The sequence below is a fragment of the Sciurus carolinensis genome, chromosome 18, assembly GCF_902686445.1.
Source record: "Sciurus carolinensis chromosome 18, mSciCar1.2, whole genome shotgun sequence".
In the NCBI taxonomy this organism is placed as follows: Eukaryota; Metazoa; Chordata; class Mammalia; order Rodentia; family Sciuridae; genus Sciurus; species Sciurus carolinensis.
The window spans coordinates 10,281,056-10,306,230 of record NC_062230.1 but is presented as its reverse complement, the minus strand read 5'-3'; the positions used below and the strand labels follow the sequence as shown (position 1 = coordinate 10,306,230).

At 40.5% G+C, this 25,175-nt stretch overlaps 1 protein-coding gene across 1 annotated transcript in view; it reads left to right on the top strand.

The window, feature by feature from the left end:
- Pms2 (PMS1 homolog 2, mismatch repair system component) overlaps positions 1 to 24,420 on the top strand; it is a 30,013-nt gene extending 5,593 nt beyond the window's left edge. The window contains exons 6-15 of the mRNA XM_047534391.1: positions 1,336 to 1,503; positions 1,946 to 2,043; positions 3,044 to 3,143; positions 4,423 to 4,507; positions 7,766 to 7,921; positions 13,996 to 14,860; positions 19,358 to 19,525; positions 21,723 to 21,823; positions 22,029 to 22,198; positions 24,248 to 24,420. Coding sequence (XP_047390347.1) covers positions 1,336 to 1,503; positions 1,946 to 2,043; positions 3,044 to 3,143; positions 4,423 to 4,507; positions 7,766 to 7,921; positions 13,996 to 14,860; positions 19,358 to 19,525; positions 21,723 to 21,823; positions 22,029 to 22,198; positions 24,248 to 24,391 — 2,055 coding nt within the window. The 3' untranslated portion in view covers positions 24,392 to 24,420. The remainder of the gene's footprint in view (positions 1 to 1,335; positions 1,504 to 1,945; positions 2,044 to 3,043; positions 3,144 to 4,422; positions 4,508 to 7,765; positions 7,922 to 13,995; positions 14,861 to 19,357; positions 19,526 to 21,722; positions 21,824 to 22,028; positions 22,199 to 24,247) is intronic.
- Positions 24,421 to 25,175: the final 755 nt, after the last annotated feature.

The window sequence follows — 25,175 nt, the reverse complement described above, 5'->3', positions numbered from 1 at the left end:
GCATGTGTGAGGCACTGGGTTCAATTCTCAGCACCACATACTAATAAGTAAAATGTCCATTGACAACTAAAAAAATATTTTAAAAAAAATACAGGAACATAGAACTTGTACTTGTTAGAGATGACCATTAATAATGGTTTGTATGTATTTTCAAATGCTTTTTAATTTCATGTTTACAAGTATTGGAAAAAATTTCAAGGTACATTCATATAATGAAAACAAGAAATACAGAAAGAACAGCAGTCATGTAATAGAGAATTGTAGGTGGTAAGTTGTCGAGATTGTCTCTGTCTATCCTCAGTTTGATTTATAGTGTGAGACTATAAATGTACATGTGTGTGTGAAGCCTTTATACATGTATGTAGATATTTTTAAAACATTTGTATCGTACGTAAACTGTTGTGTGTCTGATTTTTTCACTTAGCGTGTTGTTAGTTTTTGGTCAACACAGTTGCTTCTTCTATCATTAATGTAGGTGTACCATAATTTTTTTTTTTTTGATGGGGTGTACCAGGGATTGAACCCAGGGGTGCTTAACCACTGAGCCTCATCCCCAGCCCTTTTTTAAATATTTTAGAGACAGGGTCTTGCTGTGTTGCTTAGGGCCTCACTAAAGTACTAAAGCTGGCTTTGAACTTGAGATCCTCCTGCCTCGGCCTCCTGAGCTGCTGGGATTATAGGCATGAACCACTGTGCCTGGCCAGATCTACCATAATTTAATTACCTCCTTACTGACAGTTTTTAGATTGTTTGTGATTTTGTGTGGCCATTGAGTGTTTCAGTGAATATTTTTGTAATTTATCTTTGTATGCTCTTGCTAGTCTTTCTACAAGTATAAAATTTTTAAATTTTTAATTTTTTTTGGTGGTACTGGGGATTGACCCAAAAGCTGCTCCACCATTGATCTTTATCCTCAGACCTTTTTAAAATTATTTTTGAGACAGTGTCTCTCTAAGTTGTCAGCCCGGGCTAAAACTTGCAGTCCTTCTGTCTCGGCCTCCTGAATCTCTGGGATTACAGGTGTGTGCCCCCACTCCTGGCTAAGGATAAGTTTAAACAACAGTAACAACAACAAAACAGGATAAATTTCTAGGGGAGGGATTACAAGGTCAAAGGGAATGTGTGGCTGTAAGTAAGGACAGTGTGGAGGAGGCAAAGCCTCAGTGGCCTTTTACAGGCTACAGCGTGATACCTCTTCACGGTTTGTTCTGTCAGTAATGTTCCCTTTGTTTTTGAAATGGTATGAGAACCTTGAATTGGATGTGGTAACTTGGGCCTTGTTATTCCTGTGAGATAATTGTAATGTTTAGTCTTGTCTTTGTGTTTTTTACACAGGAGTATGCCAAAATGATCCAGGTCTTACACGCATACTGCATCATTTCATCAGGTGTCCGTATAAGTTGCACCAATCAGGTTGGACAAGGAAAGCGGCAGCCTGTGGTATGCACAAGTGGAAGCTCCAGCATGAAGGAAAATATCGGCTCTGTGTTTGGGCAGAAGCAGGTAATGGTGGCCAGTTACTTAAGAACATTTTATTGCTATATAGAGAGACTATGACAGGGTTGTCATCCTTTAATAGAGTAGAGAATAAAATCCAAGAACTGAGTTTTTAAGGTACATATTGTAAAAAATGTTTTGAGAGCTGAAAATTTTTGTTATTCTTACAGAAACGAAGTACTACATCCTTTGAGTCTCTCTGAAAAAGCTTAGAGTATAATGGCCAGTGTGCTGATTATGAGTTAATAGAAGCTCAAGTGTTTCATCTTTCTATTAAAAATAGTCAGGTTTTTAATAGCACTGCAAAACAGTTATCAAGATTCTTTGAATTTCTCTGTGCTCTTAATGTGAATAGTTTCACTGTGAAAGAAAACACATTTTATCTTCTCTGAAGTTTGGACCATTCTGTCTTTATTAGGAAATAACTGTTACTCTTGGTTTCTTTCAGTTGCAAGGCCTCATTCCTTTTGTTCAGCTGCCCCCTAGCGACTCTGTCTGTGAAGAGTATGGCCTGAGCTGTTCCGATGCTCTGCATAATCTGTTTTAGTAAGTAGATTTGTCACCAGGAAAACTACAACCACTATTTTTTCCTGAGGGTGTTTTTTTTGTTTGTTTCTTTTTCCTTTTTCAAATAGTGATTTTAAGACGTGTAGTGTTTTTCTCAATCCCACTGCTGAGAAAGGGGATTTATATAAAAGAGTTACTTGATCCAAACAGTATTCTGGGTAAATGGCACATTTCAGGGGGGTTCCTGTTGAAGTAAGTCTTTGTTAAGACTCTTTAGTTAGAATAATATTTAAATTATTTTATGTGCATTGTTTGACTTTTTGGGAATCTGCTCCTTAATTATTTTAGAAAGCATCCTTATTTTGAGTCTGTGAAAAATAGACATTTCTATAAGCAGGATTGACCCTGGCAGGTCCATATTACTTATTCTTCCTCCACTTGCTTTTGGTTTATGCCTAAAAGTGCCAAAAAAATGGAAATTCATTTCTTTATGTTAAGGTGTTGTTCTTAATGCAGGTGTTGTTCTGGAAATGCAGACATCCCTGGGTGGATTTCATGTAGAATAAGCACTTTACCAACAACACCTTAGTAGAGATAAGTTTGCTGACGGAGAACAGATTTTAAAAGGAGAGAGGATGTGGGTAGAGATCCTGAATACAAGTGGGGAGACTCCATTGACAAGCTGGTGGGGACAAAGGTGCAAAGGTCTTGAGAATGTGTTTGGAGTGAGGTCCACTCCTGACATGGAAGCCCAGCTTTAATAGGGAAGGTGAAAGGAGAGCTGAGGAGGTCAGCAGTGCGCTCACTGCATTACCTGAGATGGGTTTTAGCTGTGAAGCTTTAGGGCATTTCAGAGTGTCTGGGCTCTTTTTGTGATCCATCTGGGTAAAACAGAGATGCACTGGAATAGAAATAGGAATATTCATCAGCAGGTCACCAGGTGTTCTGTTGTTACTTGATTTTAACAGCATGCCTTGTGCTAAGTGTTCTAATGCTTAGCTTAGCTCCAGAACCTACTCTTATGTGTTACCCTTGATAGTATCTCAGGCTTCATCTCAGGGTGTGCGCATGGTATTGGCAGGAGCTCAACAGACAGACAGTTTTTCTTCATCAATCAGCGGCCCTGCGACCCAGCAAAGGTATTTACAAAATTTTTGTATTAATTTATTCTTGTGCCTCTGAGATTTTATTTTATTATTTCATGATGTAAGTAATTTATGTGGAACTTGAGACCAACTCAGAAACATGACTTTAAAATTATTTCAAGCATTTAAGAAAGTCAATATGCAGTTGTTTCACTTGTGTATGTGCATATGTATGTCTATACATACAAGCTTAAGTAGACAAGCACATATTAATTACCAGTATGTTTGTTAGCACTATTTGAAGAAAATAAACATTTCAGAACATTTTCTGTCATCTAGACTTCAGCATAGACCAACCACATGCATACATTTCTGTATTTTTCTCTTCCTTCTGTCCATTTTCCAGGAAAATAAGGGCCCAGATTTCCTCTGCCTCACATTTTTTAAAAATATTTTTTTAGTTGTCAATGAATCTTTTATTTTATTTATTTATATGTGGTGCTAAGGATTGAACCCAGGGCCTCACACATACCAAGCAAGCGCTGTACCACTGAGCCACAATTCCAGCCCTGTAACCGATCATCTTGATTTGGTTACATAGGTTTTTAGTGGTACAGTTTTGACTTTTGTATCTTCAGCAACAGTACCTTTGTAATATTTTCTGTTTTCCAGTGACACTTCAAAATTTACTTGTACCTACCACATGTGGTTCACCCTCTACCTTTTTTTAATTAGCACAGTTTCCATGCTTTATCTCTAATGCCATTAGGTAATCTCATCATAATGTCCTGTAAATATGTGTCTTCAGTACATTTGAATGTGCTTTTGAACATTTAAACTACACTTGAGTTTTATTAAAATTTCTTGAAGTGTATCTTCAGATTGGAAAAGGATTCAATTTCAGGATCCTAAAAAATACCTCTTTGAGGAACTTGACACTTTTTGAATGATGGATATATTTATGATTTTGATTGTGGAATAATTCCACAGGTGTGCACATGCATGCACACACACAGGCAGGTTAAGACTTACCTAATAGGTAGACAGTTGTGTGTCCTTGTAGTTCCAGCTAATTCAGGAAGCTGAGGTAGTAGGATCACTTGAGCCCAGAAGGTCAAGGCCAGCTTGGGCAATATAACAATTACCTGTCTCAAAAAAAAGAAGAGACTTATCAAACTTTATACTTTAAATATGTGCAGGTTTTTGCATACCAATAATACCTTAATAAAGTTGTATTCTTTTAATAAAACCTAAATAAAAATATACCCCTTTGGTGTTAACAACAGTGGGGGAAGGGAGCAATTATTATTTTCACACCTTTGTTTTTATACAGGTCTCCAGGCTTGTGAATGAGGTCTACCATGTATATAATCGGCATCAATATCCATTTGTTGTTCTCAACATTTCTGTTGATTCAGGTATGTTCCACTGAGATGTCAATAAAATGGGAGACTTATTCCTAAAAGAATAAAATGAAGTTATAAAGCTCTGACTTGACTGGAAGGAGGACAATTTATGGTGATAAAATTTTGAGTTTTATAGACCTTGCTTGCTTGCTAATTGAAACAATATCAAATGTGTTATTAGGAAAATGTGACTTTTTAATATCAACAAAGGGAAAAAATATAACATGTTATAGCATGTTCTCCCAAATTTTGAAAATAATTAATTTCATTATCTAGGTATTCTTCTTTGATTGTTAAAATTCTGGTTTATTGTCATCTGGTTTTTCTATACGCTTAAAAATTATGTGTGCTTACCTTGAAGTACATACACACACATGCACATATACCCATCCTTTGGGTAAGCAAATAATTTTGTGTCCTACTCTTTATCCTATCTCTAGGGATTGAACCCAGGGCCTTGCATGTACTAGACAAGTGCTATACTACTGCACTGTATCCCCAGCTCTTTTTTAAAAAAATTTGAGACAGTGTCTTGGTGAATTGCCCAGGCTGGCCTCAAACTTGGGATCTTGCTATCTCAGCTCTTCCCAAGTAGTTGGGATCATAGGCATATGCCACCATGACTGATTGCTCTTTGTTTTAGATGTGAAAAATGTTCTTTTCCATATTATTAAAAATTACTAAGAAACATGATTTTAATAGCTGCATTATATTCCAATGCATGTTTATACTTGATTTTTAAATTTTTTAAAAAAAATTGTTATTATTTTGGTGCTGGGAATTAACTTCAGAAGCCCTCTACCACTGAACTATGTCCCCAGCTCCCACCCCCCCCCTTTTTTTTTTGTATATTTTGAGACAGGTTCTCATTAAGTTGCCCAGGATGGTCTTGAATTGTTATCCTCCTGCCTCGGCCTCCTGAGTCCCTTGAATTCCAGGCATGTGCCATTGTGCCCAACAGTTCTTTTATTTTTTGATATATTAAGTTCTCTTCAATTTAAAGAAATTATAAATAACTATATTTTAAAATTATTATCTGTATCATCATTTCCATAAAATATATTTCTTGAAATGGAATTACTGGGCCAGTGAATATGATCATTTTAAGGCTTTTTGCTGTGTTGAATTCTTGGCATGTTGTATCAATTTATACATCTGTCAGCAATACTAGATAGGTACTATAATTTTTAAATTAAACTCAGTAGGGGATAAAACATAGCTTGCATTTTTCTCTTATACATTTTCTTTTCTTCTTTTTTTTGGGCAACGCTGGGGGTTGAACCTAGGGGTGCTCTGTCACTTATTCATATCCCCAGCCCTTTTTGTTTTTTATTTTGAGATAGGGTCTTGGTAAATTGCCCATGTTGGCCTTGAACTTGTGATCCTCCTGCCTCAGCCTCCGATGTCTTTGAGATTACAGTGGTGTACCACTGCTTCTGGTCTTCTACATTCTTATGTGTTTATTTTTCAGTTTACCCATTCAAATCCTTACTTATTTTGTCTATTTGAAAAATTGTTGGGCTGAAGTTGTGGCTCAGTGGTAGAGTGCTCACCCAGCTGGTGTGAGGCACTCTATTCGATCCTTAGCACCACATAAAAATAAAATAAAGGTATTGTGTCCATTTACCACTAAAAATATATATTTTAAAAAAATGATCATGTTTTTCTTGTTTGAAAAAACTACAATTTTTTTTAATTTATTTGTTTATTTTGTGGTGATAGGGATTGAACCCAGGTCCTTGTGCATACTGGGCAAGTGCTTTATCACTGAGCTACATTCACAGCTCTAAGTCACGAATATTAACTTGGATACCATAATTTTTTTAAACATTGTAACATTTTGTATAAGATTGTTGAAGGATGAGAGTAATTTAGTCAGAATATCAAAGAGAACTAAATTTGAAATGAGACGGTTACTAAATCTAGCAGAATAAACAATTATAATAAAAGATTTAATCATAACACTAGGTAGCTCACAGGAAACTGTATAATCATTAAATTGAAAATAGTGATATGCTTAATCAAAAATTGAAATGTAATTAAAAGAAGTATGGGTATAAGTAGCTAAACTTCTTATAATAAGATACATACTGGTTAGGTTAGACTAAGTTATTCAATAGTAACAACTCCAAAATCAAATGGGATATCTAAGAGAAGTTTTTGTCTTACATCACTCTTCTTACTTGGGTCCTCAGATATTCTGCCCCATATCATTCAGGGATTCAGTCAGAGGCTCTACCAACTTATAACTACACCATCTGAACATAGGCAGAGAGTGACAAAACAGTAGAGAAGCATGCATGAACTTTAACTTCTTTTACTGTCTCAACTTCGAAGTGTTGCTCTTCATTTCCTCTTAAAATTTCACTGGCCAGAAATAGTCACGTGACCCTGTTTAACCAGCCAGAGTGGGCTAGGCAGTGCAGTCTTAATGTACTCTGAAGGGAAAGGAGAACAGTAATATTCACCAGGGTAAGTTTTTAAAACCATTTAAGATGGTTAAAATGTGAAAGTAAATACCAGAACATGTTGAAAAGCTAAAGCAAAAGTGAATAAGGTTGAAATATTTCTGGGGAGGCAAGCAGGTAACCAGCATAGGCTGTGATGCAGGTCACAGAACAAGAGATTGAATGAGCTGAAAGCTTTCTAGCATTGTTTGACTTTTGAAACTGTCTGCATTATTGTTTTTATTAAATTATATATAATTAATTTTTAAAATTACTTGAAAAATAAAGACTATGACAAACATATTCTCAGTAACCCCTTGTAGGATCATCACTGAGGTCACTGTTAGATGGCTGGTCAGCAGTTTGCAGAAAACCTCTCTTGAGTGGTTGGTCAAGCTCCCTCCCTGGGTGTCTAACTGCTCCTGATTCCCAAGACTTGATGTGCTTGGAGAACATAGGTGCTGTCTTATAGCTTCTTCCTCAGGTTGCAATTTTTTCTTGCTCATTTTGACCTTACACTGCTCAGTACAAAGATTGTTCTTCAAGCAGCTTACCTTGATTTTTCTGATTCCACTGGCATCCTTGTGCAGCTATTAGCAGGACTGGACTCATGGCTCTGTCCTGGGGCCCCAGCCCTTGTGTTTCTTCCTGCCTGTGCCCTGCCCAGGGCAGGTTAGAGCCTGAGCTCAAGTGATCTTTCCCTCGTTCTCCCTATATTTTAGTAATACTTTTGGTAAGAATAAGTGAATGAATAGCATATGGCTAAATTATTTTTGTTAAAGATGAGTTTAAACATAATTAATGTATGTTATTTTTTTCTTAGAATGTGTTGATATCAATGTAACTCCAGATAAAAGGCAAATTTTACTACAAGAAGAAAAGCTATTGTTGGCAATTTTAAAGACCTCTTTGATAGGAATGTTTGACAGTGATGTAAACAAACTTAATGTCAGTCAGCAGCCACTATTGGATATTGAAGGTAAGAAAAAATGCAGTGATGTAACAATTTCTAAAACATCTAGCTATTGTGAGACTTGCTTTTTTCCCTGAGGAAACATTTTTTGATATGAAACAAAATTTCTTGGAGTGGATATATCACCCTAGAAACATGTAAACTGTAGGCTTAGGGTAATGTGTTAAAAAGAGACATAAGTGAGCACATTTAGCACGTATGAGTATTTAGTCATGTCTTTTTTTTCTTAAATACTTTTTTAGTTGTAGATGGACATGGTATCTTTATTTTATTTATTTATTTTTATGTGGTGCTGAGGATCGAACCCAGTGCCTCACACATACCAGGAAGCGTTCCACCATTGAGCTACAACCCCAGCCCCAGTGATGTCTTTCTTTTTTTTTGGTACTGGGAATTGAACCCAGGAGTGCTTAACCACTGATCCACATCCCAGCCCTTTATATATATATATATATATATATATATGTGTGTATATATATATATATATATATATTTTATTAAAGATAGGGTCTCCCTGAGTTACTGAGATTGGCTTAGAACTTGTGTTCCTCCTGCCTCAGCCTACTGAGCCGCTGAGATCCAGTGATGTCTTTTTTTTTTTTTTTTTAATGTTGGTAGACCTTTATTTTATTCATTTGTTTATATGTGGTACTGAGGATTGAACCCAGTGCCTCACACATGCCAGGCAAGTGCTTTACCACTGAACTCCAACCCCAGTCCCCAGTGATACCTTTCTTGGTCCATTAATGACCACTCCAGTTTTTCTGATCGTAAACAGATGATGTAAGATGTGTGATGAGCAGAAGTCTACCTTGATTGTAGATTCTTAATTCCCTTGTTATTTCTTTTACTATATATTTTTGAGTTAAGTTCTTAGCACTTACCCTGGAGATTATAATTAGCATAGCAATTGAATTCAGATTAATTCCAGTTTATTTTCAGTAGTATACAAGTTGATACTGGTGCCTGTCACCAGATTTGTCATTTTTGCTTTATGTAGTTGTCTTTTAAATCATATAATAGAAAAAAGGGATCCAAATAAAAAATGTAAAAATACATTTATTCCTTCTTATATTTACCTTCTTTTATATTTACCTTTATTAGTGCTCTTAATTTCCTCATGTGGATTTGAGTTTCTGTCTAGTGTCCTTTTCTTTTTTTAATAAAAATTTTTGTTTTAGATGGATACAATACCTTTATTTAATTTATTTTTTTTTTTAAAGTGGTGCTAAGGATCAAACCCAGTGCCTCACATGTGGTAGGCATGCACTCTGCCATTGAGCTACAACCCCAGCCCCTCTAATGTCCTTTTGTTTCATCCTGAAAGATTCCCTTTATCATATTTTGTAGGGCAGGTCTACACTAATGAATTCTTTCAGCCTTAGTATCTCCTCCTTTTTCTTTTTTCTTTCTTTTTTTTTTTTTTGGTAGGGAAGGGTACTAGGGATTGGACCCTGGGTTGTTTTACCACTGAGCTACATCCCCAGCCATTTTCAATTTTTTATTTTGAGACAGGGTCTTACTACGTTGCTAAGGGTCTTGCTAAATTGCCAGGCTGACTTTGAACTTGTGTTCCTCCTACCTCAGCCTCCTGAGTTGCTGAGATGACAGGCATGTGCCACCAATCCTGGTGAACCATTATTTCATCAAATAATCTTTCTGCCTCTTTGTTTCTCTCTCTTCTGGGATACCTACTTTGTGTATGTTGGTGTGTTTGATGGTCTCTGATGGGTCTCAGAGTCTCGGTTCATTTTTTTTTTTTTATTCTTTCTGTTCTAATTAGATGATCTCAATTGACCCATCAGTACTGCCGATTCTTCTGCCTGATGAAATCTTCTATTGAGCTTTTCTAGGGAATTTTTCATTTCAGTTGTTATGCTTTCCAACTCCAGACTTCTTTTTAATAATCTCTATCAGGCCCACCTACTTTGCAACCTGTCCACTGGAGACTCTGAGGCATATTTATGTTGTGCAGAGACACTGACGTTTTTCTTAACAGTCCTTCCAGATTTCTCTGCTTTCCCTTCCACCCACCCCTCTTCCTCCTACATCCCATCTGGAAATGATAATAAAGACATGTACCACTTTGGAAAAAATAATAATAATTTCTATCAGGAGGGTGAGACAGGAGGTTCACAAGTTCAAAGCTAGCCTCAGCAATTTAGTGAGACTATAAGCAACTTAGTGAGACCCTTTCTTAAAATAAAAAACAAAAAGGGCTGGGGATGTAGTTCAGTGGTAGAGCACCACTGGGTTCAATCCCTAGTGCCAAAAAAGAATTTTTTTTCCATCTAACAATATTCTCATTTGGCAGGACATTATTTTTATAGTTTGATGTGTGTGTGCATGTGTGCACACTTGTGTGTGTTACATGCCACTGAGCTATACCTGTTTTAGTCAGCTTTTTCACTGCTGTGACTAAAGGACTCGACTAGCACAATTGTAGGGGAGAAAAAGTTTATTAGAGGGTTCATGGTTTCAGAGGTCTTAGTCCATAGAAGGCTGGCTCCATTCCTAGAGGCTTGAGGTGAGGCAGAACATCATGGCAGAAGAGTGTGGCATAGGGAAACAGCTCACATGTTTATTAAGAAACAGAGGGAGTCTCTACTCGCCAGATACAAATATATACTCAAAGCCATGCCCTGATTCCCACTTCTTCCATCCACACCCTACCACTTCAGTTACCGCTCAGTTAATCCCTGAGTTAATCAGGAGATTAGATCACTGATGGGGTTGACTCTTACAACCCAATCATTTCTCCTCTGAACCTTCTTGCATTGTCTCATGAGAGCTTCTGGGGGACACCTCACATCCAAACTGTAACATCCCCAAGCATTTTTTATTTTCTATTTTTATTACTAAGTTGCCCAGGCTGGCCTGGAACTTGAAATCCTCCTACCTAAGCCACCCACGTCTCCGGGATTACTGGTGATGTCTGACTTTCTTTGGTTCTTTACGTATGGTTTCCTTTGGTTATTTGAACACATTTAAAATAGCTGATTTAAAATCTTTGTCTAGGTAAGTCCCTATACAAGCTTTTCTAGGAATAGTTCCTATTGACCACCTTTTTTCCTTTACATGAGTTACACTTCCTTGTTTCTTTGCAGGTTTCTATTTTTTTCCATGGAAAACTGAACAGTTTAAATAATAGAATATGGTGACTCAAAATCGGATTCTTTCCTCTTCCCAGCATTTGTTGTTGTTCCTGTTTGTTGTTTGTTTTTGACTTATCTGGAAAAAAAATCTCTGTAAAGCCTCTGTTTTTTTGTCATGTATGGTCATTGAAGTCTCTGATTTTGGTTAGTTAATTATTAGACAGATTTTCTTAAATGCTTGAACCCATCAAGTATCCCAGTATTCTCTGAGAGGCCCCATGTGCTTATTGGGGCAGGCAGTTAATAGCTCTGCCTCAGCCTTCACTTCCTGCTTGCTCTGAGTATCAGGTCAGCCAGAGGTCTTAGGGTCTTCCCAGGTCTTTCCCAGGCATTCCAAGTGGCCTTGTAGATTCACAGGTTTATATTGGAGCTTTTTAAAGCCCCAGTGGACATCTCATTCCCAGGCTTTTCCTTTTGAACTTTTTTGGTTAATTTGTTGTTTTCTCAACTCTTAACCAGTCTCAGGCTATGATTTTAAGCAATTACCTTGAATAGGTTTGACCATGACTCTCAACGAAAGGCCTTTTTGTGCTGGGTGAACTGAGTCAGTACAGATACAGACAGCCTTGCAAGTGGGGTGCTCCAGAAACTGCCAGACAGGTCAAGTAATCATCTTTGTCTAGGATGTGAGATTTCGACAGAGCTTCTGGTTTCGACAGAGCTTCTATTCTCCCCTGGTGGCTGCTAGGCTGCTGTAGTTTTACTGTGAGCTCAGGTGTTGGCTTTCAAGGATAGTGCAGGCCTGGGAAGGAGGAACTGCAGCTCTGCCAAGTCCAGTGGCCTCAGAGCTTGCTGTTCTTACAGAGATTTGACCATTTTTCTTGAATAAATACTCTCCAGTTGTAAATCTTACATTAATTTCCTGAGTTCTCAATCAGTTGTTTCTGACCGTTATTTTTGCCAGTTTTCTTATTCCTTTTAAGGAGGAGGGACTCTTTGGAGGCCCTCACTCTGCCATTTTCCCTGAGGTCATCCCATGCAGTCTTCACTTAGTGTCACATTGAAGTGAGAGTTGCCACAAAGATGGTCTGATCTCTGTCATGATGTGCTCAATCATTATTTTCTATCTGGCCACATGTTATCAGCCATTTGTCAAAGTAAAAAGTTTTCATTTTTATTCAATCAAACCATATACGTTGGGCAACCTGTGGGAGGTGCCAAAGTTGAGCCTCAGCTTCCTTCCTTGGCAGAGGGAGGAGCTGACCTTGCCTGCCTGGTGGCCAGACTCATTTTATTTGGTTAAGTTCATAAGCCAATTTATCCCGATCCCTGTGTCTGAATGTGAAGGAATAGAGGTGGAAGCCCATCATTGTGTCCTTGGTGGGGGAAAGGCCAGAGAACTGCTGCAAGGCTGGAACTAGTCTTTAGTTGGAAACTACAGGGTGACAGATGCACTTTGGATGCCCCCAGTGAGTGAAAAAGGGTCTGTGATGAACCTGAGACTGGAAAAAGATCTTAAGGAGGGTGCTGGGAGTGGTAAACCTTACCGCCTTCTCAGGTTTCTCCTAGGTATGCGGTGGCCATCTAGATCCCCAGGGTTAAGGGGAGCAGGATGCAGAGTAGGAAGAGACTGCTCTCTGTCCTCACAGTTCCCAACACCTTGAGGGCAGGAAGAGGTTGATTTGGAAAATGGTGGGGTGGGCTTTTGTAGGGTGCCATGGAGGACAGTTGGGAGAATACGAGGATATGGTGGGGGGCCTAGGCTCCTGGTGGTTGGGTGGGCTGCAGAGTTGTGGGAGAGGAGCACCAAAAGCCGGCATTGGTATGGTGGGGCTCTGACTTGTGTCTGGAAAGTTTGCGCCTTTCCTGGCTATTGTCTGCATGGGAGAGTGGGACATCATCTCTGCTCGTGGAACACTAAGGGGGATTATTGGCAGTACATGCCTCTATGGAAGGGCTAACTGGTGTCTCTGAGCCCTTTACAGACCTAGCTAGAGAGGCTGCCTCATAGTAGATGATTTAGAACCGCTGTATCAGACGCATGGTCACATCAGTGCCTGTCTTTTAGCCATTTTGTTGAAGTGGAGCAGTGACATAGAAACAGACATCCTTTGAATGGCTTGTAAGTGTCTTAGCCCTGAGATCAAGAAATAGCTCCCACAGAACCCCCCTTGTGTGCCTCCTCCTATACTAACCACCAGTGGTAAACACTTTTCTGACTTTTTAAAACATATATACCTTTTTTTTTTTTTTTTTTTTTTTTTTTTTTTTTTTGTCGCTGTTGTTGTAGGTGGATACAAGACCTTTATTTTTATGTTGTGTGGAGGATCGAACCCAGGGCCTCATGCATGTTAGGCGAGCATGCTACCACTGAGCCACAACCCCAGCCCCACTTTTCTGACTTCTAACAGCATTAGTTTAATTTGCTTTTAATTTGCAATCATTTAATTTGTTTTTTATGATTTATATATAAGAATCAGCCAAGTCATGAGGGACATCCATTTGTTCATTCTGGTGGCTGTACAGAATTCCACTGTATTCACATATCAGTTTTTTGTGGGTGTTAGGGTTGTTTGCAGTCTGGGGCTACAGAGAAAACTGCCATGAGCATCCTCACACATGTCTTCCTGGTGACCATCAGTAGGCATTTGTGGTGGGAGGAGCGAGCTGGGTCACAGGTACATGCACTTAGGGGAGACTTCCCAGAGTGCTATTGGAGCAGCTCTGCCAGTCTAAACTGCCACCAGCAGTATTTAAGACTTCCTTGTGAACCTCATTCTTGTGAACATTTGGTTGCTTTTAAATTTCACCCATCTGGTGCTGAGCAGCATCATATTGTTTTAATTTGTGCCCCTTTTGATAAACTGTTTATATATGTTTAATTAGCTGTCCTCCTTTTTTATGAAATGCCCGTTCATGTAAAAACATCCTCTTGTCTCACTTCAGCACTGTCTCTGATACTTTTCTTTGTTCCCATCTGCCTAGGTAACTTAATAAAGATGCGTGTGGCAGAAATGGAAAAGCCTCTGCCAGAAAAGCAGGAGAGTTCCCCTTCCCTAAGGACTCAAGCGGAAACCAGGCTAGTGTCCATTTCCAGGCTCAGAGAGGCCTTTTCTCTTCGTCACACCGCAGAGACCAAGCCTCAGGGCCTAGAGACTCCTGAACCCAGGCGGAACTCTCCAAGACAAAAAAGGGGTGTACTCTCTTCCAGCACCTCAGATCCTGTCTCCGGCAGAGGGTTTCAGGGCCCTCAGGAAGAGGTGGTGAATCCTAGGAAGGACTGTGTGGACAGAGTAGAAATGGAGAAGGATTCGGGTTGCAGTAGTGCTTCAACTGGCTCTGAGGGAGGGCTCAGCACCCCAGAAGCCAACAGTCATTGTAGCAGTGACCATGCAGTGAGCTCTCCAGAAGACAGATTTTCACAGGAAGATGTGGACTCTTGTGAGAAACTGCCTGAAACGGAACATATGGAACATCACCTTTCAGACATGAAATGCTGTTTAAACCAAGAAGGTGCTGGATATAAATTAAGAGTTTTTTCTCCACCAGCTGATACTACATCCTCAAACACCAAGCGTTTTAAAAAAGAAGAAATTTCTTCAAATGCTGACACACCTCAAAATTTGGTTAATACTCAGAACATGTCAGTGTCTCAGGTTGATGTAGCTATTAAAATTAGTAAGAAAATAGTGCCGCTTGACTTTTCCATGAGGTCTTTAGCTAAACGAGTAAAGCAGTTACATCACCAAGAACAGCAAAGTCAAAGGGGGCAGAATTACAGGAAATTTAGGGCAAAGATTTGCCCTGGAGAAAATCAAGCAGCAGAAGATGAACTGAGAAAAGAGATCAGGTAAAGTTTGCTCTTAATGGTGTTTTGGTCAGGCCTGTGGCTGGTGGTTTTGAATGAACCAGAGGTTGCTCCTAGAGACTCGGCGTTGGCTCCTCTTGCTGTCTTTGGCTTTCACTTTTCTGTCTGACTTGGGTTCAGGGTGGCCCTCCCTTGGCACCAGAATGTGTCCTCTGACCTGTGTTGCCTCTCAGGACAGCCCTACCTGGGGGCGTCCCTGCTCCATAGACTTCTACTGTCCCTTGTGAGCTTCCCCTCTTTGCTCCCCCTCTCAGATTCTAATGTCAGGGCTGACCTTGACTCCATAGATTGATTTTTGACTTCGCCAGGAATTCTTGGTTTTTCCATTCACTGCCTTCTTGCTGCCTCTCACGTCTATCATGTTAGTTTTCTTTAAAGAACTCATCATCATACTTTTCTGCTACAAAATATGTAAGATTGTTTTTCCTTAGATTTTTTCATCACTGTTTTGATCAGCTGTTTCGCTGCTGTGACCAAAAGAACAGTTAGAGGAGGAAAAATTTATTTTGGAGTTCATAGTTTCAGCTCACTTCATAGTTGGCCAACTCCATTGCTCTGTGTCCAAGGTGAGGCAAAACACCCTCCCCACAGACAAAATATAAACTCCAGAGGCACACCCTCAGTGACTCATCTCTGGCCACACCCTACCTGCTTACAGTTACCACCCAGTTAGTCCCTGTCAGTGGATTAAGGCACTGATTAGGTTAAGGCTCATAACCCAGTCATTTCACCTCTTAATTTTCTTTCTTTGTCCCACACATGAGCTTTTGGGGACTCCTTATATCTAAACCATAACAGTATCCTTTCCAGATCAGTCCAAATAAGCAAAGTCTTCTTGACCCCATTTTTATTCCTCTTCCTGACAATTTCCAGCCCATAGTGACTTCTGATGTTAAATTTATGGCAGATTTGGTGGATTATCAACATTTCCCTTTTTCAGTTAAATGTATATTAGAAAAAATTACCACTAGCTTATTGTCAACTTGATGATTTTGAGGGATAAGTGAGAGAGTCAATTTAAGGAAAGTAACAGTACGGATAATGGTAAACACTTTCACTATAATCATGGTCTACCGTGTGGCACTTTTTATTCCCCCAAGTGCTGGGGGTCAAACCCAGTACCTCAGGCATGCTAGGCAAGTGCTGTACCACTGAAGTACTTCCCTAGCTCCATTGTGGCTTTTTGATAGTTCGTTTTTCAAAAAACTTCTTGTGTGTTTTGTCTCAACAATCACCGAGGCATGCTATACCGTACAACTCTAATTGCAGTGGCCTCCGAGCATTTTGGAGCAGAGATTTTACCAATTCATATTCAACATGCTTCAACAAAGAATAATATATACTTCCTTTGATATTCGTAAACCTAGTTAATATTGAGACAAGTTTTCAAGAAATGCTTTCTTTAAAAAATGGTTTAAGATTGCTAGGCAGGTGGCCCACACCAGGCTGAGGCAGGAGGATTGTGAATTTGAGGCCAGGCTGGCCAGCTTATCAAGACCCTCAGTAACTTAACGAGACCCTGCCTCAAAATAATGAGAGCTGGGGAGTATAGCTCCATGGGTTCAATCCCCAGTATCAAAAAAAGAATTAATAGAGGTAAATTTTTTTTTGGATAGGATCTGGTAATTGAAGCGTGAGGGATCTAGTAGAGAGAGACTGGTTTCTGGGCATATGTGTGGCCATGCTCACTGTTGTGCATTCTCTCTCTCTCTCTCTCTCTCTCTCTCTCTCTCTGTCTCTCTCTCTCTCTCACACACACACACACACACATGCGCACGCACGCACACACAAATTATACAGGGCATATAATTGCTAGGGAGATTACGTAGAGTACCCACATTAATACCAAGTTATCCTCTATCTTTGGATTCTTTTAACTCAGCAAGTGAAAATTTTTAAGAATAGCCATTTCAGTAGACATTTACATATCAATTGCTTGCTATGGTGATTCTTGAATTTGGGTACACATGAGAATCACTTAGTAAGCTTGTCAGACAAGCACAACCTCTGGCTGATCTCCTTTCTCAGTGGATCATTACAACCTGGGAGTTGGCAGTTTTGCAAGAATGCTGGATGTTTACCTCAAATCCCTGACCCAGCAGTATGCCTGGCCTTGTCTCTTGGCTGCCAACACACAGCTGGTGCATGGGCCACAGTTTCTGTTCAGAATTCTTGTTCTGACAAGGTGTGGTATGGTTTACTGTTTTCTGAGAGACACATTTCTAGTTAAAGATTAGGTAGTACTATATGACATGGAGGTAATGCTTACTACCTAACAGCCCCCCACCACCAACAACCAGTACTGGGGATTGAACCCAGAGGCACTTAACCACTGAGCCACATCCCCAGCCCTTTTTATATATTTATATAGTTTTTGGTACCAGGGATTGACCCAAGGGGGGCTTAACCACTGAGCCACATCTCCAGCCCTTTTTATATTTTATTTTTGAAACAGGGTCTTGCTAAGTATCTTAGGGGCTTGCTAAGTTGCTGAGGCCAAACTTGGTGATCCTCTTGCCTGAGCCACTGGGATCACCAGTATCTTCTAATTTTTTATTATGAGAAAGAGTCCCCCTAGGTTGCCCAGGCTGACCTTGAACTTGTGATCCTCTTTCCTCTGCGTCCTGATTTGCTGGGATTATAGGCATGCACCACTGCAACCAACTACCACCTTCCATATTTTAAGTTGTAACCGAATATAGCAAGCCATAAAGTTTTGTTCCTTCTGTTGTTTAAACAGATACTGCTTTCTGTAGAAGGAGAGAAACCTACCAAAGACACAGACAAGCTGGGTCTTGAGGCCAGCACAGGTTCTTCCCAAAGGTCATTTTCCTGGGGAGCTGACTCATATGCAGACAGTCCCTGGGAGAGATGGAATCTCTGTCAGTTATCAGTGGATTGGGTATTGGCTCCATGCTGCTTTGCTCCTGGAGGCTAGACCACATAGGTAGGCATTTTTCTGGTGCACTTCTAGACTTTATCAAGAGAGCTTGCTGAGGGGAGGACACTGCAAGACAAAGTAGACACTTCCCTCCTTGCTTCTCAATGCCCATTTTCTTTTCCTTTCACAGTACAGCTGCCAGTGGCAAGCAGGAGCCCCTGCATGGCTCCCTGGCCATTTCTTTCCATTCAGGGCTAGCAGCTACTCCTGCTGGAACTCACTCTCCATGGTGGAGCCTCTTCTGGGAACTCCCCTTTTGGGCACTGTCCCTCCCGAGAGGTAGCAGCTACTTCTTGTGTTTGCTGCTTTTCATTTCTTAGTTGAGTAGTTGGCCATGTTTTACTGTGAATAACTTTATTGTAAATTCTCCTTTTCAAATCACAGATGCATTTTTATCTCTTGACTGGACTCTGGCTGACATGGAAATGGTCTAGGAACAGTGCCAGGAGCCAGACCCTCAAAGATAGGATTTGGGACCTGGCTTGGTTGTGACTTGGGTTGAACTTAGTGCTGAATCTCTTGCCAGTAGAAATCCATAGCATGCAGAGGGATCACAGTTAGTCACACTGTCTATCATCTGTGGTTGATTGTGATGAGGTGCCAACTTTGTCACTTCATTGTAATGAAGCCAGTGTCTCAGGAGTCCCAGCGGCTGCTGTTCATTGATGATGAACAAGCTCTGGTGTCCTCAGTGCCCTGGAGCACTTACAGAAAGAAATGGCAGTCTCAGCTTCTTCTGGTCTCTGTTCAGGCTACTATCTAAGAGGCAGAGAGTTCCATAGCAGCTCTAGCCATCTTGTTTCTCATAGTTGTAGGGCTGATGTTGAGGAAAATAAATGTTCACAAAATGTAGTTGTGTGGATTTCAGGGTTACTATATCTCTTATGTGAAGGTTGAGGTGGTGTCTGTCTCTGCTTTGACCTGTACAGTGTTGAGTTAGATTTTGAAGTCAACCACCAAAGGACTCGGTGGTGAACCTGGTGGGAGTGCAAACTTGTATAGATTTGCTATGAAAAGAAAAAGTGTACATACATAGTTGTAGGTACTAATCTCACAAAAATACTCCTATAAGTGAGCTGGTCTTGTTGCAACTTTGTGTGCATTACTGAAATTGGAAACAGCTGAATATCCTTCAGTAGAGAGTTTGTCAAAGTACGCTGCATCCACACAATGAGTTCCTATGTGGCCCGTCAAAAGAATGAAGTAGGTCCATATGTGTGCATCTGAAAAAACTTCTACAGTATCAAGTGATGAAAGTAGAATGGTGTGAAGAATAAAGTTTAATTTTAATTTTTTTAATAACAAAATTTATGTATAGGCAAAGATCTAGAAAGATATATGTACCAGATTATGGAAGGCATCTCTGCAAAGTTGAATGAATGAATAATTGATGTTATCTGTAGAAAGTGGGATTGTTAGGGACCTTCTCTAATTTATGTTTTTGTTTTGATTTTTTTTTTCTTTTGTTATAGTGTTCTGTTTTATAATCAGAAAAATAACCTTTAAGATTTCTTATAATGAACATTTTCTCCATGCAGTAAAACAATGTTTGCAGAGATGGAGATCCTTGGTCAGTTTAACTTGGGATTTATAATAACCAAACTGAAGGAGGACATCTTCCTCGTGGACCAGCATGCTGCTGATGAGAAGTACAACTTTGAGATGCTGCAGCAGCACACTGTTCTCCAGGCCCAGAGACTCATTGTGTAAGTTCACTCAGGGTACAAAATTTTCACTGCTGTTTCCCCAGGTCCTTCCCTCATTTAAGATTGAACAACTTGAAAGTGTATGCATGTGTGTGTATAGTCTGCCACGTGCATCCGGGCAACAGATTTTTACACTTTTACATAGTAATAGTTATGCTGTCATTCATTGAGTGCCTATCATATCCTAGGCACTAGTGAAGCAATTTGCATGCATTGGTTTATTTAATCCTCACAAACCTACAAGGTAGTTTTCATCTCCATCACGATTTCACAGGTGACAAAACTGAGGCACAAGGTCACTTAGCTGATGTACTCTTTAGGTATCAGAACTTTTCAGCTGTTCAAAAATGTTGCTCACTAGTTGGCCAAAACATTATTATGGTGAAGGGCAACTGATAGTACATAGTATCAGTGTAATTACAGTGCAGAAGGGTTGTGTGTTCAGAAAGGCAGCGCAGTGTGCAGCTCAGTCTCTCTGTGTAGAGAGCAGTTTTAGTGGCTCATTGCTGAACAGTTCGGTACTCCTCTCCCCTGTGTCAAGTCAAATGTTTTCACTGACTACTATTCAAGGGGCTGTGATGGTTATTATGTAAACCAGCAATCTTGTATTAAGCAGGGTTACAAGAAGAGGTCACTGATTTTCATCTGGGAAATAAAATTATGTAGCTAAATGAACTTATACTGTAAGAGGTAGATCTGCCATAGAGAAATGTCCCACTGAATAGTCCTGAACTGGAAAAGCGTGTCTAGCATATTGAGTACTCCATTTCCTGTGGAATACATTAATTCTTTACATTTTCAGCAGGAGTTAATGGTAATAGTGAAGATGCTTTATAATATTGAAATATGGGGCTGAGGTTGTAACTCAGTGGTAGAGTGCTTGCCTAGCATGTACAATGCACTGGGTTTGAGTCTCAGCACCACATATAAATAAGTAAAAATAAAGGTCCATTGACAACTAATATGGAAATATTTTTGCTCATCTTATGGGACCTTTTGCCATTTTGCATAAATGTGCAGCATCACAAGTTGAACCAGATAATCAGAGGCCACTTTGGGTCCCACATGGACCACACTTCAAGATTAAAGGATAAAGACCAAAATTCCATTCTAACCTCTGAGGCTCTGCACAGTTTAGCTGATGACCCCTCTAGCATCTTCTCTTCTCCCTTCTTTTTTTTTTTTTTTTTTTTTTTTTATTGTAAACAAATGGGATACATGTTGTTTCTCTGTCTGTACATGGCGTAAAGCATACCATTTGTGTAATCATAAATTTACATAGGGTAATGTTGTTTGATTCATTCTGCCATTTTTTCCCTTCCCCCCCACCCCTCCCACCCCTCCCCCTCTTCTCCCTTCTTGTTCTCTTGTGCCACTCTGACTCTTTCCTGGCAGGCCTGATTAATTCCTCCATGGGATTCCTGGAGAAGATGAAATGTGTCTTTATGTGTGGTGCTGGGAGCATCAGCGGTCCTTTGGAGTACCTTTGCGCATGTGGTTCTCTCTACCTGGAACCCTCATCCCACACCTACTTCTCTCCCTTTATCTGATTTGCCCTTTTTTGTCCCCAAAGCTCAAGTTCACTTTCTCCCTGACCCCAGGACCAAGGCCCACTTACCTTATGCTCTTATGGCACTGGGTGTCTTTTCTTCCTTATTCTCACTGTATTTTGTAGTTAGAATTGATTTGACTGTTTAGTGTCTTTCTTCCTACTAATGTAAGGCAGAGACAGTCTGTTTGCTTATTATACTATCTCCTGCATTTGTCTTATTATGAATCCAGTAGGAGAGACGAGTAGATAAGAAATGCAGGCAGAAGAAGGAGCAGGATAGCAAAATTCTTGTTCACATTCATTGTTTTCAAATGATCTTTATCGTGAGGTGGAAATGTTGGCATAGTTTTATCCTTAAGGAGAAGATCCGAAAAAAGACCAGGTCATTGGAATGGGGTGGCAGATTGAGGAGAAAGCAAACTACTTTTGTAGCTACTTTAACTTTTATTAAGAACTTTATTAGAAAAAGAAAACTAAAGGAAATTGTGCAGGAGGTTTCGTGATGAATAGTGGGAAGGTCCAGAGCTGAATAGTGTTATGTCTTGTTTTTGAAATTTAGTGTCATAATATTAATGTTTCACTTTCATTTCTGCCTTATGGGTAAATGCTGACATCAAGTTGCAGTTTGAATCTCCTGTTTTTCAGACCTCAGACCCTCAACTTAACTGCTGTCAACGAAGCTGTCCTTATAGAAAATCTGGATATATTCAGAAAGAATGGCTTTGATTTTGTCATTGATGAAGATGGTAAGTTAGTAATCAGGACTATCGAGTTGTGCTTGTTTTTAGAGCTGGGAATAGTCTTTGACATCTTTAATCAGTCTCTTTATTTTGTAAAAGGTGCAAAGGCTCCCCAGGAAGCATTGTTGTCTTGAAGTATTCCTTTTCAGTAGTACTCAAGTGATAGATGTTTCTCAAATAATGAATTTTTCTCAAAATTTTATTCTTTTAGCTCCAGTCACTGAAAGGGCTAAGTTGATTTCCTTGCCAACCAGTAAAAACTGGACTTTTGGACCCCAAGATATAGATGAGCTGATCTTTATGCTAAGTGACAGCCCTGGGGTCATGTGTCGGCCATCCCGAGTCAGGCAAATGTTTGCCTCTAGAGCCTGTCGGAAGTCTGTAAGTAAAGAAAACTCTGCTGCCAGGGCATGGTGGGTCTGCTCATCCCTGTGGTCTTAGGAAGTTCTCAGTTCAACTCTGGATTTGGTCAGCATTGTTGAATGTCTTCATGATTGCCACAGGTCATGTTATGCAAAGAGTCAGATCATCTCTGTTAATACAGCATATCAGCCAGCAGGTCTGTGTTATCTTTGACCTTTAATTCACATTTAATGCCCTTTTTTCTATGTAGTTAAACAGTGTTCTTTCTTGGGGCTTTCGTTGGTTCCACCATAGTTGGCTTTGCATGCACCTTGCCTGTTCATGGTCCTTGTGGGTGACAGCAACATTGGTTGAGAAAGGTTTGCTGCTGCCAGACCAGTGCTCCTGTGGAGTCATTTAGTCAGCAGTGTTCCACAGGGGCCAGGTACAGTTGTATCCCTGCTGCTGCTCAGCTCTGTAGTGGAAATGGTAGCAATGGCTGGGGATTAAGCTAATGATGTCCAAATTCAGTAAGCGACTGCATCACTTGGTCACATTCCTTATTTATTCCTCATATATTTCTTGGGCCCACTTTGTGGTCAGTCCTGTTTCACATGTGAGGACACAGAGGTAACCAGGCAGGTGAGGTCCTTGCTGGTATGGACTGAATGTTTAGTGGAGAAGAAATAGACATAAAGAAAAATACATGACACCTCAGATATCAGTGCTGTAAAGAAATTCACACAGTGTGTTGCGATAGGGAATGACCAGAGGAATGAGGTGAACAGGTGAGACAGGCAGTCAGGATTGGCTGTGTGAGCTGAGCTGCTGCTTGGAAGGTGAGTTGGAGCCCCCTTGGGTAAGAACTTTCCCGTTAGAAGAAATAGAAAGTACAAAGACTCAGGGTGTTTGAACAGATCCAGAGGCTGGTCCATGTGTTCACAGAGGGACACTTGGGAGCAGAGCTCTGAGGGGTGCTGGGCCTGGAGGAGGTGGGATTTCTGGGGAGTGGCTGGAGCATTCGGGAAGCGGTAGAGTGCTTGGGAAGGGGTAAAGCATCTGGTGAGGAGCACTGCTGTGGACATGCCCAGTGTGAGGCCCCATGCAACTCTAAACCAGGTGTCTGTAAACAATGCGTTGGTGGGTCTAGGGCTCCAAGGAAGTGTCAGGGCTGCTGATCAGAGTCAGGTGGAATTCACAGCTGTGAGACTAGGTGAAATTACTCCAGGGAAGAGTTTAATTAGAAGAGGGTTCAGAATCTGACAGGCATTTGGTGACGACCTAACACTGACCTTCTAGTCCTAGAGTCTGAGTGAGTGGTGGAGCAGGGTAGCCTGTGCTGACAGTGGGGCACTTTACCTCTCTGTCTTCATGACTTGAAGGCTCTGGAGCCACAGACTACCAGCTTGGTTTCTGCCCTGGGGATTTCATCCTGCTGTATCTCTCCTTCCTCTCACTCTGGTGCCTACCCCCTTGGGCTTTCTTCTGTCACTCTGCCCAGGAGGCCTATGCTACCAAGCCCTGCCCACCCTTCAGCCCTTCTGTGCTCCAGCTATGCTGACCCTCTTTCAGCTCCACAGCCACTCCATGCACCCCCTCAGTTGCTTCTTCTGCTCTTCCCTCTGCCTTGGCCTGTCCCTTAGCCCTTCACGTGGTCTGGCTCCCTGCCATCTGCACAGCCCCTGCTTTTTTCTGTTAACTTGTTTATTGTCTGTCTGCCTCTAGCATAGAAGGGCCCTACTGTGCCCCCAGCCCTAATAGGGCTGCTGCAGTTGCCCAGGTGACAGGTTAGGGTGACTGGAGCAGTCAGGGTGTAGCTGCTGAGAGTGGTTGGATTCTGGATGGGTTAGGTTGGCATCTCAAGGAGAGGTGGTGCTGTCATGCCAGAGCTGCAGGGCCCTGGACCCCACCAAAAGGCAGAGGACTGAGATGTCAGTTGGGGCAGAGACGTCTTTGAGGAAGGTTTTTCAGAAAATATTGTTTTTGAGCTATAATCTTGTCTAGTAGGCTTATTATGGAGAAGAGTGCTTTTGAAGGGTATTTAAACAGAGACCAGTAAAACTCTAAACTATTGTGTCTTATACTCAGGTGATGATTGGCACTGCTCTTAACACAAGCGAGATGAAGAAGCTCATCACCCACATGGGTGAGATGGACCATCCCTGGAACTGTCCCCATGGAAGGCCAACCATGAGGCACATTGCCAATCTGGATGTCATTTCTCAGAACTGACACTTGTCATTTTCTTTATAGATTTTATTGTAGATTTCTTTTTTTTTTTAATTTTTATTTTTTTGGGTGCTGGGAATCCAACCCAGGGCCTTGTGCTTGCAAAGCAAGCACTCTACCAACTGAGCTATCTCCCCAGCCCCTTTATTGTAGATTTCTGTGTTTTGAAAGACAGGGTCTTAAGTAACCATTTTGTTTCAAAATTAACCTGCTACTATAAAGAAAATGTACCAAATCCACTTAAAAATGATCTTAAAGCCAGGTGTTGGTGATATGCTCCTGTTGTCCCTACTACTCAGGAAGCTGAGGCAGGAGGATTGCTTGACCCTAGGTGTTCTAGAGCAGACTAGACAATAGATTGAGTCCCTGTCTGAAAAAAAAAGACTTGAGAATCTTTCAAACCATGTGAAGCAGTGCTTGCAATATTTTTTCTGCATTTGAATGAGTGTGTGTGCAGGAAAGAACATATTTCACAAAAATAAGAATACCACTTTGGAAGTTACCCAGGCCTCAGCCCTGGCTGGAGGTGTTTTAATCTGCAGCTTTCCACCTGCAGTGATGATTAAATCATTTTGGTTGAAATCATAAACTTAAAATTATGCTTCTTTTGGGTTAGTTGTTTTCAACCCTGGTGCATGTTAAATTTTTTTAAAAAAGAAATAATCCCCAAAACACAGAAAACTCTGTTCGACTAAAATGAAATGACTGGACGAGGCTGGTGTTGCTATTTTTACATGCTCCCAGTGCAGCACGGGTTTGGAAACTGCTGTTCTAGGCAGAGGGAAAG